The sequence below is a fragment of the Haliotis asinina genome, chromosome 3 (genome assembly GCF_037392515.1).
Source record: "Haliotis asinina isolate JCU_RB_2024 chromosome 3, JCU_Hal_asi_v2, whole genome shotgun sequence".
In the NCBI taxonomy this organism is placed as follows: Eukaryota; Metazoa; Mollusca; class Gastropoda; order Lepetellida; family Haliotidae; genus Haliotis; species Haliotis asinina.
In genome coordinates, this window is record NC_090282.1 from 72,970,703 (window position 1) to 72,991,436 (window position 20,734).

A 20,734-nucleotide genomic window follows, 5' to 3' on the forward strand; every position below is an offset into this window, starting at 1 on the left:
ATGTTCTAAAACTGAAAAATAACCATGCAACATGCTGGTGCACCAAACAAAAGAAAATCCTTCACCATAAAACATGCAATAATCATGCAGATTTTCATGCATTACTGCAGCAATACAGAGGAAACAGCAAGACAGGCAGTTGCACATCAAGGGGAGTAACTCTTGTCTGATAACAATATTATCTCCCCTTTGCCATACCAAAAGTTTGTTCTCTGAGCTCTTATTACCAAGCACATACTAAACATTTATAGAAATATCCTAAAAATTGAAACTAATATGTGTTAATTATGCCTTCTATACCAGGAACATTAAAAGTTACAAGTTTGAACAATATCTAAAAAAATTGTTTTTGATCACAACTTCCTTTGTTACCTACCAATATGAACCAAGATCTTACATGGATAAATCTTCATCTAATTCTTTGACACACAATGTTTTGGGGTCATTTCAGACCGCTTCATTAGGTGAACCATTTCACCAATTCACCTGATCAAAAAATTAAAAGAAGATTTATCCATAAAAGATCTTGGTCATATATAACAACTTCTAAATACCGCTAAAACACATCAGACCAACATGAATATAAAAAAAAAATTCCTTCTAAAGAAATATTATAACAACAAGGTGATTTGATGTTTCAAGACCAAAAAGGAAACAGGGAAAAAATTCAAGTAAAATATTAAAAAATGGAATTTTGAAAAAATGTATTCATTACAAAAATATATGAAAGTTGGAATATCTAGAAGTGCTGTGCAATATGCAGGCAGGGCATTTGCGAGCGTGATAAACATGTGGAAGCAGGACAAGCAGAAACTGAATGATGCCTACGACAAACTCACTCATGTTCTTGGAGGAGTTTTTGTATTACAGTATAGGACTGGCCATCAGGTCTGAAATAACACCATTGTGTTTCAACAAACAAAAACAACAACCTCAAATAAAACACAACTGGGGGTCACAAGGCAGGATCTAGCACCAACACCCGTTCAACAGCTGCAGCAGTGACAGCAACAACAACACCAGGCTGCTACGGTGTCCTCCATACACTGACGTCACAACACTACGCACAACGCCAAGGATGCACGGTTCAGATATGCCTCCAGCATCCATAAGGTGTGCAGGCTTCTGCTATTGTGTTGCACAGATCTCCACAGTTTTCACATGTCTGGAAGTTTCACATGTCATTGAAGCATTCACATAGCATGCATTTTTTTCTATCATGTTTCAATATGAAGTGGAAGTCACAGTAGCTGAGCAGGTTGGGTGCCTGATTTTGTGTTCTGGTGAATAGGTGCCTGAATCTGAGAGTGTGGGTTCAAATCCCACACAGGACACAACCCAACCAAAGTACTAAAATCTGTACATTACCAATGAAGTGTAATAAAAAATATATACTTCATTGTTGCAAAAAGAAGTGAAAAATGTTTCACAAATCACCATTGGTTTCTCCTCATTTGTGCTTCACATATCACAGTTTTCCATATTTCTGCAGGTTTCTCCACATGTGTGTTTCACATAACATTACAGTTTCACATATCAATGCTGGTTTTTCTTATTGTGAATCACACTACAGTATCTCTGCATGTTTTTGTAAAGCTTATGTTATCTGTTTCTGGTAATTAACATCAAGGGACACAGACAAGTAAACATGGAGTTAGGGCCACAATATACAACATGCTAGATAACTGTTACAATATCGTAATTGCACAGACAATATGTTTTGCTAATCATATCCTAAAATTTAAAAAATACCGCTTGTATTAACATCTACATGGAATTACATATCTCAGGGCAAACTAGTGACGTTCTCAAATTTCCCTCTCTATTAGTATCAATGTGAGAGTGTGACATGTTGAACTGTTGTGCATGATTATGCTTGTGCATGTTTGTGTCACATTAATGCCTTGTGCTGATCATTCAATTGCCAACACCAGCAATCTGTGAATGCAAGGATTAAAATCATTTGTCCAGCCACCAGTGCCAACTCAAATGTCAAAATCATAACAATAATACCAGTGACAAAACAGTTCCTTGACTTAGACCTGCGTTAAGGAATAGTGATTCTAGAAGTGAATTAGAGTTCATCATCAAAAGAATTTTATGTTAATCGGTCATTTAGGAAGAACAATTTAGTTTTGAGAAAGTCTGAACTTTGATACAATTCTTTTCATAGCCATACCACTTTGCATTAAAGTTCAGACAAACATGACAATTGTTTGAGTATTTGAGACTAAAACTGGCCTTAAACAGGGTTGAAAAAACACACATGTCAAACAAAGCTAGGTCATCAAAAGTTGCCAACATCTACTTCATACAAGTTGGTCAAGTGAATGCTGCAAAATGTAGTGTCCTGTCACGATAACACTACAGCCTGTCAGTGTAATACTACATCATCTAATGTCCTGGTTCACTGTAGCACTCAGACAGTCACTACAGTATGTAGAAGACTCTATCTCTACTGTACTATACCCATGGCGTCAACATACCAGATAGGCTGTCTGTCAGTCTGAAACTACTCATGTATTGGTCTATCCATCCCTACAGCACTTCATCTAGTCAGTCTAACAAACACTACATCATGTAGCAGTCTGTCCTTCAATAAAACACTACATCGTCAGTCAGTCAAACTTACTACAGCATGTAGTGGTGTATTTTATAGCAACACCACTACTGTCAGTCAATCTAATTATCTCTAAAAAAAATACTACAGTCTATCTATCTCTAAGAAAAATACTACAGTCAGTCTATCTATCTCTAAGAAAACTACTACAGTCAGTCTATCTATCGCTAAGAAAACTACTACAGTCAGTCGATCTATCTATCGCTAAGAAAACTACTACAGTCAGTCGATCTATCTATCGCTAAGAAAACTACTACAGTCAGTCAGTCAGTCTACCGCTACAGCTAGGTTTAACAAACTGATGAACTGCTCAGTTATTTCAGTTTGTCCTGAGACGACAACCAAGGATGTAGAACTGACCACTACACTACTGGGACATCACCATGCCACGCCAACTTACTGTTTGCCATCCTTGCCACGCCCATCTCTACGGAGACTCAGCTTTCGGGAATCTGTAACATACAATAAGATTAGTATACAAAACCATGTGGGTTACCAAACGAATGCTGGATCGGAACACAAAGATTAAAGGCAAAAATGGATTTGGGATAGTGTTGACACCCAGGTCAAGTGTGTACAGAATGTGACCTCCGTACCCACAGGTTTACAGGGACCCAAGGTTAGTCATGTGATTCACTGTTTAGAGACAAGAGCAAGGCCCCAAGCTTACAATACTAACTACTAATGTTCCCATTTCATCATGACCAAAGCAGCAGTCAACATCAAAGTACAATGTTTGATTGTTTTGTATGTGTAATTTAATTCTTTTACTTATGTCCTATCAACAGCTGTTCACAATCAGACCCTGCATACCCTGGGACTGGTACAGAATTGTAAATGAGGTCCTGCCCCAAACCTACTTGCTGAAAGCTTTGAACGATCAGAGATAGTGCTAATTGTGGTATTTGACTTGTGTTTTCAAAAGTTACAATGAAGACTAAATACTTTTAATCAAAACACTAACAGATAAAACTAAAAACGCTGAAATATAAATGATATCCCAAACTTGAAATGTAAGTCTGTTATGTTGTATGAACGGTTTCCTTATTGTCGTCTGTTAAGCAGCCTATGTGCATGCTCTGGGTTAAGGAGTCTGGGATTGATGACTGAGCGAAGTCAGACATGATGTACTTCGATATATATTATCACGCTTGCAACATGGGCATTCAGTTCCTTATGATGACTATGTTGTCAACATGTGGAACAAGAGTCATTAGAAGATGACATATCCCCCCGGCCCCAACATATTTGAAAGGACAAATCATTCAACAATTACTTATTTTGTTTTTAGACCAAGTCTGAATTGTTTCCATGGAATTCATGAAAAATATAAATGCCATATATCTGTAATCAGAAAAAATCACCATTTCAAGATCTGTCTTGTATATCTGCCAAGGTCTTTTGAAAGATATGAAATGGTTTTCAAGTAGTGCTCCAGAAACGAAGTCAGCAACATGTTCATGGAATAATAATAATACATCATAAAAACCTGTAAATACCAAAAGGCACCACTTTCGGGTCTGCCACACATATCTACCAAGTTTTACTGACAGATATTAAGAAGTTTTTGACTTCTGCTCCAGAAACGAAACACACCTCTCATTTTGAGACTAAGTCCAAAACGTTTCCATGGAGACCAAGAAAACAATAAATCTCAAAAACCTGTCAGTAGCAAAAGGCACCACTTTAGGTTCTGACTGATATATCTAGCAAGTTTTGCAGAAAAATATTGAATGGTTTTTGAGTTCTGCTCTGGAAACGATGCCCATTCCTCTATTTTGAGACTACGTCCGAAACATTTCCATGGAAACCCAGAAAATAATAAATCGCAAAATCCTGCAAATACCAAAAGGCACCACTTTGGGACCTGCGAAACATATCTACCAAGTTTTGCAGAAAAATATTAAACGGTTTTTGAGTTATGCTCCGGAAACGAAGCCTGCCCCCACCATTTGACTAACACCAAAATGTTCCATGGAAAACCAAAAAAAAAAAGGCACAACTATAGGTTGAGATCATTACATCTATCAAGTTTGGTCTAAAAATATTGAACGTTTTCTGAGTTATGCTCCTGAAACCAAATGATTACGGACGGACGGAGGGAGGGACGGACGGAACGACAGACGGACGAGGCATCGACTAAATCCCCTGGCATGTAATGGTAATGATAATAAAGGAGTAAGTCTGACCAATACTCTACATTCTTTTCAGTTATTCCCTCTTGAAATGTGTACTATTACATGAGGACACCAGTAGAGTTCACTGTCTCACCAGTTGAGTTCATCTCCTGTTTGGCAGCAGCGGGGATTGAGGGAGTTGAGAGAGACTTGGTCATATTGGAATGTGGCACTCCTAGGCTGCTGGTGTACTCCTCTTCACACGAGCACACACCCTGAGTTGCAGCAACCGTGTACGGACGAGACTTACTGTCACGCACACCACCGCTCTGTGAACAAAGACGCAACATCAACTCAACAAATGATGATACAAAATTAATGGAAAGGTAGATGTATACAGTTTTGTCTACTGTCAACATTTTCTTTCAATATTACCTTAAGAGGTATTGGGTAAACTGATTTCTGATTCAAAAAGATATGTTTGCTTCAGACTTAAAATCAAGTGTGAAAATCAAGTAACTGGAATAAAAAGAAGACAAACATATAGAAATTTAAGCAATCTGGATGATATCAAAGCTATCCATAACTTAAAATCGTTCACAGCACAGACGTTTTTCTTATAACAAGTTCTACTAACATTGCATTGGTTTATTTCATCACAAACTAAACTGTTATTTTGTAGGAAGACTCTGAAGGACTTGTACACACTTCCTGTGTACACTAAGGACCTTTGAGAGTAGAGTATATTACATGTCCTCTTTTGGACCTCTGAAGGACTTGTACACGCTTCCTGTTTACGCTAAGGACCTTTGAGGGTACAGTATATTACATGTCCTCTCTTGGACCTCTGAAGGACTTGTACACGCTTCTTGTGTACACTAAGGACCTTTGAGGGTACAGTATATTACATGCTTCCTGTGTACACATAAGACCTCTGAAGCTACAGTATGTCACCTGTCCTCCGCAGAACCTCTAAAGGACTCATACAAACGACCTGTGTACTACCTATGTACTACCTGTGTACACACAGGACCTGTAAAGGTACAGTATAATACCTGTCCTCAATAGGACCAATGTAGGGGGACTTAAGGAGGTGTATATGTTACCTGTTCTTGTTGTGTTTCATATGGGAGATCAGTGAGCGAGCGAGCAGAGGGGTTGGCGGTGGTTGGCTCACTCATCGTTCGAGTGAGGTAGTCACTGGCATTCGTTTCTTCTTGCACTGAAACATAAATCACTTTTGAAGGTTTCCTAAAGCAACTACATTTAACACTTTTGAAGGCTTCCTAAAGCAACTACATTTAACACTTTTGAAGGCTTCCTAAAGCAACTACATTTAACACTTTTGAAGGCTTCCTAAAGCAACTACATTTAACACTTTTGAAGGTTTCCTAAAGCAACTACACGGCATCATCATCATCATCATCATCATCATCATCATCATCATCATCATCAGTTGTATTATGACATTAATACTTTCATCTTGAGGATTTACTGGGCAGAGAGAATTTTTCCTAAGATGTAAATAGTGAGCATTTGTTATGTTCAGCACACACCAAAGTAGTTTTAGGTCATAAAAAGGGCTGTGATACAGATTCCATATTTCACATCCTTTCACTTGTCTTTCATACGTAATACAGATTCCATATCTCACGTCCTTTCACGTCTTTCATCTGCAATACTGATTCCATATCTCATATCCTTTCACGTGTCCTTCATATGTAATACAGATTCCGTATCTCACGTCCTTTCATTGTCTTCATATGCAAAAAAGATTCCATATCTCAGTTCCTTTCACTTGTCTTTCACATGCAATACAGATTCCATATTTCACGTTCTTTCACTTGTCTTTCACATGCAATACAGATTCCATATCTCATGTCCTTTCACTTGTCTTTCACATGCAATACAGATTCCATATCTCACGTCCTTTCACTTGTCTTTCACATGCAATACAGATTCCATATCTCATGTCCTTTCACTTGTCTTTCACATGCAATACAGATTCCATATTTCACGTTCTTTCACTTGTCTTTCACATGCAACACAGATTCCATATTTCACGTTCTTTCACTTGTCTTTCATATGCAATACAGATTCCATAATTCACGTTCTTTCACTTGTCTTTCACATGCAATACAGATTCCATATCTCACGTCCTTTCACTTGTCTTTCACATGCAATACAGATTCCATATCTCATGCCCTTTCACTTGTCTTTCACGTGCAATACAGATTCCATATTTCACGTTCTTTCACTTGTCTTTCACATGCAACACAGATTCCATATTTCACGTTCTTTCACTTGTCTTTCATATGCAATACAGATTCCATATCTCACGTCCTTTCACTTGTCTTTCACATGCAATACAGATTCCATATCTCACGTCCTTTCACTTGTCTTTCACATGCAATACAGATTCCATATCTCACGTCCTTTCACTTGTCTTTCACATGCAATACAGATTCCATATCTCGCGTCCTTTCACTTGTATTCCATATGCAAAAAGGATCACATATTTCAGTTTCATTCGTATTTCCTGTAGACAGTCTTTCCTACCTAAAGCTTCAGTTGTTGCACTTCTGTTCATCACAATGCCATTATATTACATTATCCCTTACTAAATCTTTTACCTTTGACAACTATAACACGTTACTGTACGTAAACATAGAGCTACATCATGAGTGTCTGTAAAATATCTAGTTTGGGCCTGACACACTGGTGACTGATGCCATGAGCAATTATCTGAGTCAACATTGTAAACAGACTCACCATCAGTCAAGTCATAGATACTTGTGATTTGGCATTTCTGACAGCTCTTAGAACCAGCATGACAGATTTGACACCAAGCAATATTTACTCTCTACAAGTGTATACTGTACATTTTGATGTACAGTCTTAAATGAACTTTTTCTTGAAGTGATAAAACATTCAAAATGTCTAAGGGGACACAGCAACATAAGACAGTGTGTATCGCAGTAAACACTTTTGTTGAAAGCAAATAGTTTGGGGCAATCCTCATCACCATGTGTTAGCGCTTCTCTGAGTTCAGCTGACAAACTTCATTCAATGACTGCAATCAAAGGGAAAAGCATTCTGATTGGCTGCCAAGTGGCAGTGTCAACCTTGACCCTGAATCACCCCTGTTCTAAATTCACTGGCAACATCAAATGTGAATAAACAACAGCTAGGGATTGTTGCAAACAGTAGTGGGATATATCAACAACTGCTTCCGATGGCCTGTAGCACTCCGGCTGGGACGACAATAGGACAAATTGCTGCTCAGAGACAAGTGTCAGAGAAACAATGGACAAATAATTAAACAAGATCAAGGGTCATTGAAGGCTAAGTGTAATGTTTTGGAATACCTCAGAAAGAAGAACTTCCTTTACTAATTGTCTGTGGACGAAACTGGACTTTCAGAGAGACAAAAAGGGTTTCTATGTTTAGATAACACAGATGCTTAAAGGAAATAGTGCAAGGAGATAGTTTAAATACTTTATTAAGATAAAAATATACTTTTGCTTATTCATTATGCACTAAACATGAGTAACTTGAATGCTCTGTTTTGACTGATTTTTTTGTTGAGCTGAATCAGTCTCTGATCGATGAGACAATGAAAGGACAAGTCCCATGACATTTTTGAGGTGTTTGCACCTTTCATATCTATGCTACTAAACTCATCTAGAACCAGTAACCAAATTGAAAGGAATATCTTTTTTCCAAACATATATAATAATTTAAACAAATGTGAAAATTTCAATAAGGCATTGATCTTTCACAATATCATCCTACTGCTAATGAAATCAGTTCATTAACTATCGACATCAACTCACATACAAAGATTCATTCAACATCAGGTCACACATAAAATTTCATCAAAATTTGATATTTGTTCACATACAAATTTTATAACCCTCACCATTTGGACTAGACCCAGTTGAATTGACTGGCGAAAGGCTCCTATCTTCAGTGTAGACACTGCCATTAGGTCTGTGTTGATGAGCACCGGGGACGGTGCCAGGGGCAGTAGTCAGACCTCGTATTGACTGACCAACGTTGGCAGCATTGTCCCGTGCATCCTGGTAGTCCTCTTCCTCTGATTCTTCTTCTCCTTCCAAACTGTTCAGGCTCATACTACAATACAACACAGAATTGTGGTAAAACACTCATGAAGAAGAAAAGATCATAAATGACAAAAAAAGAGAATTCAGTTTTAAGTCACTTTCAGCAATATTCCAGCAATATGGGGGACACCAGAAATGGGCTTCACATATTGTACTCACATGGGGGAATCAATTCCAGATCTTCAACGTAGCCTGCAGCTACCCAATCTCAATAAATGAGAAAAGAAATCAGTGGCATTAAACTGTTTTCTTAAATATTCTGTCTACTTCTTCCATGTCACTATATACATGTCCAAAATGTCCGTAAGCATTTCTTTCATGATGTATATTCTGTTAAAGTAAAATATTTCCATATTCTACAACCTTACTTACTCATCACTTCAACAGAACCCAATACCTGAAGGATCTTGCAACAATGGAATGCTATTCTGACCAATCAATCTCACCCGTTACAAGATTGATGTTCATGCTGTTGATCACTGGATTATCTAGTCCAGACCAGATGTTTACAACCCGCTGCTAGATAGCTGGAATACTGCTGAGCACAGCAACATCAAACCATCAAACAAACTATTACAAGAAAACATACTTGTGACATAATGACTACATCAAACACACCAGCATTTACAGGACATTCAAATGTTTTTATGTAAAATAAGTGACCAGCCCTGGACATCCCTTGGATTGTCTGTCTCAGACACTAAATTCCTATTCCTTCATTAAAGTAGGAATGTTAAATATGTTTCCACTGATGGATCAACATAACATGTCAACATGGCCACAAACTCCAGCATTTGCCGAAACAGTAAACTGCTAAGAAAATGTAAATACACAAAGACCAAATTATATTTGAGTATTGATAAAGAAACAAGAAACATCAATATTGCTCAGGAAGTTTTTGCTATGAAATTAAACAAAACTCTGTAAGTTAAGATTAAGGAATTTAGCAGCAGAAATTTTAATGTAAACTCTTTGATACAAAAATGAAGGACACAAAAATGAATGATCATGAGAAACTATAAGAAAGTACACCATTTCTAAAAAAGTATGAGACATGGAGACTGATGAAATGCAAATGATAAGGCCAGAAACAGATGATGAAGAGAAATTAAGGGAAATATGTTACTTATTCCATTCCTTTAGACAGACAGACAGACAGACAGACAGACAGACAGACAGACAGACAGACAGACAGACAGACAGACAGACAGACAGATTACTTTTTCTCATATGCATTGTGTTTGGTTAGGGGTATGCTTGCAATATGAAATATCCCCTACTCTTTTTTAAAGATACATGTTCATGAACACAAAAACATTCCTGTAATCACATCTTTCATGCATGGGATATATCAAGTTATCTCTCCCATTTCAGTACACACTATCAGGTAGATATAACCTTCCTTCCAACTAATAATAACACTGGTTACGAATCTTTACCACATTTCTGCAATGTTTAGTCAACATCATACATTTACATAAGGATCAAAAGGATGACCTCTGACCTCTTAACTGAGGATGGATTTGTTTGAGAAACACAATCACTAGGAAACAATGAAACATTTTGTGCGGAGGAAACCATCTCGTGACATGAATTATACTGACGGATACCCATAGAAGTCCCCTGTACATACTGGGAAGTGAAGGTGTTATTTAGTCATGGATAAATGTCACTTTCCGCACTAATTGCCAATTAGGAGAATACGTCTTGAATCCACCTTCATCCAGGAACAACACTGGGGTATAGGCTCTGTGACCAAATAAAGACATGGTATATACTGCAGACTGGTCCAGTTTAATTTGTAGATTGGTTACTATGGTTACTATGGTCTCAGGTTAGCCTCAAACATCCAGTTATAACACTCTTGCAACGAGGATGACATTATCGGACCCTTCTATAGAAGCGGCATAATATTCTGCCATCAAGTCTTTTTAGGAATTTATCTCTACTATGCTTTAGTTTCAGTTTCAGACAGAGCAATCATAGCTTCAATATATAATCTTACATTTGACACAAGTTTTTAAAAATATCATTACAATGTATAACTATACTGATCAGATCAGTTCTTCTCCCACTGAAATCCAAACAAATGAATTTTATTACAATTTAACTTTAAATTAAAAAAAAATATTTCTTGTTTTACAGATCTTTGTCCTAAGAAACCCTAAAGGCAGGAGGGATTCTTTGTTTCTAAACCACCAGTTGAAGTAACATCCCTTCAAAATACTGAAAGTACTTTATTTTTGAAAATTTATAAATTGTATATAAGGCAAAAAACAATCTAAAAACAACTTAATTTTGTTTTACATCTTTGACCAATACAAACATTAGGATTTTAAATTTTGAGTGGGAAAAATTGACTCTTATTTTCTTCGCATTCTTGAATAAATACAACCAGTAGATCTGTAAAACAAGAAATGAAATTGGTCTGGCCTTATCAAGATTTGTTGTCTTGTAAGAAGGTTCAGGCTTTGGCTAACTCCATCTGAAGCATTAGTATTGGTGCTGCTTTTGTCTCACCCATGTATTGGATAAGAAAATCATATGTTTCTCTTGTTTAAATATCAAATTGTGTATCCTATCAATCCAAAGTTCCTAATCAATAATTAAAACTGAACATATCTGAAGGATAGAGATACATATTTGCATCTTACCTATACACTGTTACCCCCTTTCAAACAACATGACTACACAAATCTTACTTTGACTGTTTATTGTTGAATATCACTCAACAGTATTCAAGTGACTGATACTAAGAGCAACAAAACATCCAGTCTAAACTCTGACCCACTTGCCTCCACCACAGGCAGTAAGTGAGTGTGTTAGGGTGTATGCTGCTTTTAGTAATATCAAAGCAATATCACAGCAGGGAACACCAGAAATGGGCTTCACACATTGTACCCATGTGGGAAATTGAACCTAGGCCTTCAGTGTGACAAGTAAATGGTTCAACCACAAGGCTACCTATACACCTTTAACGAGGGCAGAGGATCATTGGTACCCTTTTGAATTCCAAATCATCTGGCAGTCCCAACCCAGATCCATCATCTGAGAACAGGAGTGTTTGGGTAGCCTAGTGGTTAGAGCGCACCCTCGTCATGCTGAAGACCCGTGTTTGATTCCCTACATGGGTAAAATGTGTAAAGCTTCTGGTGTCCCCTTCCATGATATTGCTGGAATATTGCTAAGAGCGGCATAAAACCATACTCACTCACTCACTCATCAGGGATCACTGTTTTGTCCTGTGTAGTCAGTTTTAGTTGCCTACTAATTGTTCCTCTTCGATGTTTCCACCAAATCAGTTATAATATCTTTACATAGAATTACATCATGTACAAAATTACCTTTTTCCTGTCATGGCAAGCATCTTAGCTCGAGTTGTCTCCCTTGGATTTCGGGTCTGGGTTACCACTTTGTTACACCAACTATGACGACGTATTCCCCCTGGGCCAGAACCTTCATCATCGACGACAGTGAAGTCGGGCTGCTCATACTGCCTCATGTAAAGAGGGTCTGGGATGTCAGTTGAGCTATCTACAGTGACTCCGTTGACGCAGATGCGAATGTTGCGATCACCTAGACCGTCAGCGTCAGTGGATGCGGAATGGTGACTGGAGAATGCTGAAGGTGATGCCTCGGACGTAAGGTGACTGGATGGGCCCACCTCCTGTGCCAAGTCCAGCATAGACTTGTGATGATCTAAAACAATACAGGAACAATCGTACACAACGTAGGGCATAAGAACTTGTACTGTTCTGGGACACGTCTCAAACATGGCGTCAGGCAACAGTCCTGGGATCAACAGGCATCTCAGAACACATCAAGTCTATCACAGTAGATATCCAATAACACAAGATACAAAGTCTTTATATGCTGCAGAAGAATATGGAACATATTTCACACATCGCACTTAGTAAGTCTGACTACAAAATCTCCAAAAATCATTAACAGTATTGAATATTTTTGTTCCAAGGGCGTCAGAGGCATCCTTAGATGAAATAAAATATCATCAGTTCCACATGGTTTAGTAATTATCACAGTCCACATGTGTTAATGCATCGTTGTGTAAGAATCATCACAAACAGGATTCAACACACAGCAGCCCAAGATAACTATCAAACTCTCCAACACAGTGCATACATCAGCTCACAAACGTATACAGGACACTCAACAGAGATGTTACGATATTGCCCAGTCACCCTGCACTCAATGGTTGACAAACTGATCAGTGGAGGTTGACACGAACCAATCATTAGCGAGCTTCATCCCAAGCATCACGTCCAACCTAACTGTGTTGCCATTCTAAGCTTTTGTGTACCATAATATCCAAGAGGACAAAAACCAATGTTATGAAAGTGGGAGGAATGTTTGAACGGCTAAGTCAATACTCCTTTCATGATGCCCCTTGAAACATTTCAAAAGTCACTTGCCCATCTTTCTCCAATCAACACCTGATTAATCTTTGACCTTTCACTCCTTTAGTCTCATGATGAATTTAAATAAGTTACTTTTTTTTAAATTTGTCGCAAATAACTGAATTCCAAAGTCAAACTGATGGACTCAAGGCCTAGTTCCCTCTGTTTGAGAGGAACGAATTGGCAAATGTTCAGTGCGTATGGGATTCTGCCAGATTTCACCCATATAAAGCAGTTAATGGATCAAACAGAATAAACCAAGGATGTGAAGCATTCACAAACAATGCGGTTCACATGAACTGAACACTGGAAAAAGTTTCACTGTTAATTTTTACTAACTTGAATGCTCTGAAAATACTCAATGTTTTTTTGTGGGGTGGGGGAGAGGGGTGGGGGAGGGGGGGTTAAACCTTTCAAAAGTGATAGGATTCCACAAAGTGTATCTTTACTTTTAGTATCTGAGTGAAATTAAGCAGGTATCATTCTTAACAGCAATGAAAGTATAGCAAATACATTTCTTTACTTCTCAAAGGTCTTCATCTGTTTATAATCTTTACATTCTTGCAGGCTCAACTAAAATGCCTCATTCCCAAAACATTGTGACACATTTTGCTGTTATTTTCACAGAGTTTATTAATCACTTAACTTGAGAAAACTAATCATTTTCATCTTAATTATTAGCAGTTTATGATTCAATTTTATGCCACAGTGTATATGCCGATGCCAGACATCAAACACACTTGTCGTTCAATCTTTCTGAAATGGCAACGACTTTTAACATCACAAATTCAGCAATCTTGTATAAATCTGCAATTCCCATGAAAAGCATTGCCAAAATGTTCTCAGTAATCCTATCCAATTATCCATCAAATTATTTTGGCAATTACTCTTAAATAAGCATGAGAGAGAGTTTTAAGGTTAATATCATTGCACAACAGGTTCCAGTATCTGTTTCTGATTAGAAACAATTTCAATTAGTTTCGTGCATCAACTTATTTGTTCCTGATGGGATCAGGTGGTAAGACTTGCTACCTTGGTTGACACATGTCACTGTATCCCTTTCAGGTAGATTCATTGTCTATCACAGGATTGTCCAATCGAGATTCGACCATTTACAGACCGCCTCCACATAGCTGGAAATTGCTCCATGTTTCTTTTAGGAAAAATATCCAAGCTACTCTTAATATGCCACTCTTGTTTTAACATGTTGAGATGACATGAAATCACAAGAAGTTTTATTGACAGAGATCACTTCTGGTTTCCTGAACATTTCAAGGTGTAATAACATAACAGAGTTCACGGCAGCATTAGAATCACTCACTCACTAACTCATCCACTCACCAACTTCACTCACCGACTACCTCTCATAACTCTCATCCATAATAGTACAAATGTCTGTAATACACTCCAAATATATAATAAAACCCTGAATCACTATATATGCTACTTATCAAAAGCTAGACTCACACATTTAACCACTCACTGTAGATGTATGGTTACATTAAAGGTGAATTTCTCCACTTACATGGCTAATGCAACCTTATACAGATGAATTACACAAGGATCACGCATGAAACATCGTGCATGTGACCAGATGCATTTTGATGTAAAGTTTTGTTAAGATTTCGCCAATGTGCACTGAGTTCCATCATTTATTATACTCATAACAATAATATTTTCAACATTGCAAATGTGTTTAAGAATACATCAGTTCATGTCTCAACAGTATCTTCAACCAGAAATGAATATTTTGCACAATCTAGTTTAGAATAGTTGACTGAAGTAAGTGGCTACATTTTCACTAATGAGTCTCAACTGTTGATAGCTAGTATATAATAAGTAACACTGGGCACTGACAAGGTGAGCATATCCTGCCCCACTGCCTGCCTCCTCACAAACACCTGTAAAGGCTAGTCAAGTGTTTACTTGCTCTATGACAGGGTCAAGTACTTGTCACATGGGGAATTACACTGACCAGGCCACTGAAGAATCAACTCTGTATGTACATACCTGCTTCATCTATGGGGGATAGCGGTGACCCACGACCTTGAATATCAAGAGATGGGCAAGATGAACTGAAGCGGGCAAGCGTATCCCTTCTTACATCCTGAAAAACAAACAAAATGGTCAATATATAGCATAATTACCAATCTGGTTAATCAGAGTTATTACTGAAACCAACAGTTGGTAAAACCAGAAGCTAGTCAAAAATGGCCATACACCAACACAGCTCACTTCCTATTGGTAAGCTCCATTAGCAGCAGATAGACATTTTTTTTAAGTCTTTAATAACACACTGCAGCTTACAAGCTTTCCCTGCAAGACGACATAGATGCTCATCCAGTATACAAATGTCAGCTATGTTTGCGCAGTCATATTTTCCAATCATATTCACTCTTCATGCCTATAGAGACTGACAAAAATAAAGGTGTATTTGATCTACAATACAAAACCTTTGCTGGGACAATATTTCAGAAAATTGCATCATACAATCTCAGTAGTCTTGAAAAGTCAAAGTAGGGGAAATGGGTTTTTTTCATATTGGACATTATGGAAAGTAGAAAGTTTGGCCATGTGATATGTAAGTGCTCAGACTGGCAATCTCATATTTTTTAATACATGTTTAAATCATGCAAAAAAGTTCTGTTCATGGTCTACAGTCAAAGTCTGCAGAAGTCTAGGAGCGCAACATCAGTTCTTTCTAGTCCCAATATCATTCTAAAGTCATAATGTCAAAATACAAGTTAGACAAACTGTACGTGACACAGACTGTTTATTAATATGACATTTTAAATATTTCAACTTAAGCATATATATAGGTCAAGTTTCTTATTGTTCTCCTAACAGATTTTAATTCTTATTTTTGTCACATGTATTTTATATTAAATTGGTTTGTTTAATGCAGCATTCAGCAATATTCCACTTGTATTGCAATGGTCTGTAAATAGTCAAGTTTGGACCTAAAACTCCTGTGATCAACAGCATGAGCATCGATCTACACAAATGGGATACAAGCAAGCCTGACCACACAATCCAGTTAGTCACCTATCTAGAACACAGATGAATGAATAACAAGCACTAATTCGGGCTCTTAGCGATTAGGTCATAAATTAATTTTACTGTGCCTCTATAAATCTCCAAACACAGGTATTGTATTTCAAACAAAAACTACAATCTTTTGTATGTAACCATGGATACATACATAGCAACTAACAGGTTCCTTTGCTGGAGTGCATCATAATTCTCCAAAAATACCTCTACAGCAATATAGTTCATACATCTACAGAATAGTTCCCACAAACCTTTCCATCCAAACACATATATTCGAAAACATCTTGCTGTATTTGACATATTAAGGACCTATCCCAAATTTATCACAATCAGAAAATGTCATGGAATGTTCTAGGTTGAACCATATAGCATGCTGTATGGGAGACATTCTGAAAATGTTATGCTCAAGGATTGGCAGAGAACTATGAGGGATATATTCCAAAATATCACCATGACAATTCATCGACATTCACTTACACCCATCCACACCTACCCAAAGCACATGCACACACACACGCAGTCACACACACACACACAACCCCATAACTGCAACCTCCCACACAACCCTCCTTCACTACTTTTTACACAACCCCTTCCTTACAACCACAGACACAACCCTTTCCTTACAACCATAGACACAACCCCTTCCTTACAACCATAGACACAACCCCTTCCTTACAACTTCCTTCCAACTTCATCATGACAACCTCCATACTAGCCACAGTTGACCTTGACCAAGAGAACCAGATCAGTCTGACTTCTACACAGCTTCATTATACAATCTTAAAAATATGTCAAGATATAAAAACTTCAAATACACAATCACGGAAACAAGATCTTATTGAGGACAGCCTAAAAATGCATCATTGGCTACATAACGTTAAACATTATAAATGTTCAAGGATCAAGATAAACAAAGTCAACAGACCACACTTTTCACACTGACCCTCCCTTATATTTCTGGAGGTTTATCATTGGACATTTTATTTGAGCTGTCACAACTTAATTAATTGAATGTGATAAACAAAGGCAGTTTTGTTGTTACTTGTCTGTGAGTTTATCTTCTATGGATACAGCAGACTACCTGACCTGGCTGAGACAGTTAGTCCCACCGTGAGGGCCCACCCCACCCCCCTCACGATCTAGTCTACTCCCCCACTCCCTGGCCTAGTCTACTCTTCACTCCACCCCCTGCTCAACTCTACCAGTTGGTCCCTTGGGAAACACAAACCCCCTGGCCAACCAGACACATGGGAGATGTACATTTGTTGATGTTTAGACACAAGCTTTGAAGTGAGGGACAGAGGGAATCTCTGCACTATTGTATTACACCTCTCTACCTCCTCCTGTGAACACCTGAAATATCACCAGCAATCAGCTCTCTCTCATTCTAGTCTCCTTTCTTCAGATTCCTCTCTCATAGCTTCTTACAGCTTCCCTCTTTGCCTTTCTTTCTCCTATTTCTCAGTATCTCTCCCACTCTCTCTGTCAAAGCCCAACAGGAAAGCTTCTCATTGTCTTTCCTTCTCTGGATTCTTTCACTTGTTTTATTTAATTCTAAGAATCCCATTTCCCTTCAGTCTTTTTAAATGTTTTTCCATGTCTGCCTCTTCCTATGTTTTCTTAAGCCCAATAGTATTGTTTCAGTGTTAATACTATCTACCATACAAAAATTATAACACAATATAACACACAAAAAACTTAGAAATTTTTCACAATTTGTAGGTAAAGGTATACATGATAGAAAATACCAGTCAAGTTCATACACAACCATCAAGCTCCATGTAGATAGGTACAGCTCCATACATGGACAATTGGGTAATAAGGAGAGGGACGAGATGGCAAAATGGGATAAGCATGTACACTTGTACTGACTTCTACTCCCCAACCTTTCCCTCCCTCAAGTCACTACTTGGCCAGTAGGGTAGTCTAATAAATAAAGCTTTCAATCACGTTAAATTGCCGACATGAGTACAAAGTGTGCAACCTATTTACGGTCCCCCAACCATCTTTCAGTGTAGGAATATTTCTAACAGATGCATAAAAACTCACTCACTCACTCACTCATGCACTCACTCACTCACTCAAACACTCACTCATGCACTCACTCACTCACCTGCAAATAGTTTCAGATTTTAGATTTTGCCCAAGTTCAAAACTCCATAAAACAATGTATACAAACATCTTGGACACTGTTGTCTTTCACCAACCATTATACTACCCTTTTTCTATGTTGCTAGATTTCCCCACCCCACCCCACCCCCCAACACTGTCAAACTTACTCTATCTTTCAGACATACAAGAAAATTTCAACTAATGAGATAAAGTAAATAACCATGCACCGTATTCCGAACAATCTTTTTTACAGAGAAGAAAATATGTTCAAACATCCCTCTGAACACAGGCCCTAGCAACTGAATCCCATAACACCCAAACTGGCGCTACTCCAACACAGGATTACCTCCCCTAACTCTGCCCCAACTTCGATCTGCTTCCTATTTCCTGTTTCGGCTGCAGCAGGTGTGTGATATTTGGGCACTTGCCGAAGAATCCCACTCTAACATTTACTGAGACAATTCTCTGCGAAATAACCTCCACCGGCCTTTAACCTCCATTGTTGTTCTTTATATGATCTCTTTTTTTTCATAATCCCACAAATTCATCTTCTTCCTGAAGAACCATCTGTATAGGAAATGCAACAAACCAGTTAATATGTAAGACTTGCAATCATACTTTTTATAATGCCATTTATACCTATTCTGGAATGTTTACACCTGCAGTCACTGTTGGCTCTGGGTCATCGTAACCGTTTTTCATATCTACATTTAGTGTTATTTCACATCAGTGGTGGGTGGTAGGATATAATTACATGCTGAACAAGATTTCAGCTTAAGGTTTAAACAGTGTGTGTGTGTGTGAGAGAGAGAGAGAAAGAGAGAGAGTGAGTTTAGTTTTATGCCACTCACAGCAATATTCCAGCTATATGGCGGCGGTCTGTAAATAATCGAGTCTGGATCAAACAATCCAGTGATCAACAACATGAGCATCGATCTGCGCAGTTGGGAACCCATGACATGTGTCAACCAAGTCAGCGAGCATGACCACCCGATCCCGTTAGTCGACTCTTACGACAAACACTGTCACCTTTTATGGCAAGCACAGGTAAGAGCAATGAGTGCAGTTTTACACTCCTTTTAGCAATATGCCAGCAATATCAAGGCAGGGACAACAGAAATGGGCTTCACCTATTGTACCTATATAGGGAACCAAACCTGGATCTTCAGCATGATGAGCGAACACTTTAACCACTAGGCTTCCTTTCCATTCCTCATCAAATTGGGTTATTGAGGATGAGTTCATATCCCTTTAAGAGAACAAAAAGTGTTCCTGGATTCTAGCACATGTTCTAGAGCTGCTACATGCAGAATGACATGTACCACTAGCCAGCATCCTAAGGAACCAAATCAACTTATCGTGTAGAGTCCCATCAAAATTATCTCTTATCAATACTGCTTTCTCAGTCCTTGCATAATCTGGTCTGTTTAATCGCGCTAGGTTTCATTTTGATTTAAGGCTAAGGAACTTAATTTCATGATTTAACAAGCAACATGTTTACTGGTTTATCTTTTCAACCTTTGATATGTCTCAAACCTGTAGGTAAACAACAGCTTCAGGTTTCAGATCATTGTGTCTACAGTTGCTTGACTATGAATCGGGGAGACACCCACAGGACAACTTCAAGGCACCTTGCACATACCAAAAGGGCATCTTCAAGATACCCACCAGATACCTTCAAGACACCATCCAGACACCTACAGGACAACTTCAAGACACCATCCAGACACCCAGAGGGCATATTCAATACAACCACCAGACACCTGCAGGATATCTTTAAGACACCCTCCAGACACCTACAGGGCATCTTCAAACATCCACCATGACACCCTGCCTTCCCTTTTAAGCTATATGACAAAAAGACAGTTTCCTGATCAGCCAAACATGGTACTTGGCAAGATCAATCAAACCTGCTTCTCATTCTTAAATTCGTTCATGATAATATATCAGAAAACAGACAGAACCTTGGCAACAACACCCACCTGCTCTCGACGGTCAGGCTATTGCCTCATGAAGTAATGACACATCAAAGAACAGCGATAAACATCTTGTGTTGTTTCACAAATAACACAAATCTTGGTATTTTACTGCCAGGTTTAGAACATAATGTCACCATCTAAGACATGTGACTTTATGATCATTTAAGCAGATGAAACTTCATTACTCTATGAAATCGCCCAAACTGAACTATTGCTAGACCAGGGAAATGACTGACAAGCTTCAGACAAGCCCTTCAGGTGAATTAGGCCATTCTAGTGGCAAGAAATGTTTCTGTCTTACCACAAAGGA

General features: G+C 38.2%; 1 protein-coding gene across 8 annotated transcripts in view; it reads right to left on the reverse strand.

The window, feature by feature from the left end:
* The window catches only part of LOC137278424 (rho guanine nucleotide exchange factor 28-like), a 252,564-nt gene that overhangs the window by 73,014 nt on the left and 158,816 nt on the right, over positions 1-20,734 (reverse strand). For 5 of the 8 annotated variants that reach the window (XM_067810745.1, XM_067810744.1, XM_067810741.1 and 2 more), the window contains exons 11-17: positions 15,290-15,386; positions 12,209-12,563; positions 8,660-8,874; positions 5,844-5,959; positions 4,892-5,066; positions 3,021-3,072; positions 840-890 (exon numbers count right to left, since the gene is read on the reverse strand). In XM_067810745.1, coding sequence (XP_067666846.1) covers positions 840-890; positions 3,021-3,072; positions 4,892-5,066; positions 5,844-5,959; positions 8,660-8,874; positions 12,209-12,563; positions 15,290-15,386 — 1,061 coding nt within the window. The remainder of the gene's footprint in view (positions 1-839; positions 891-3,020; positions 3,073-4,891; positions 5,067-5,843; positions 5,960-8,659; positions 8,875-12,208; positions 12,564-15,289; positions 15,387-20,734) is intronic. The other 3 variants (XM_067810747.1, XM_067810746.1, XM_067810742.1) reach the window with 1 other exon arrangement.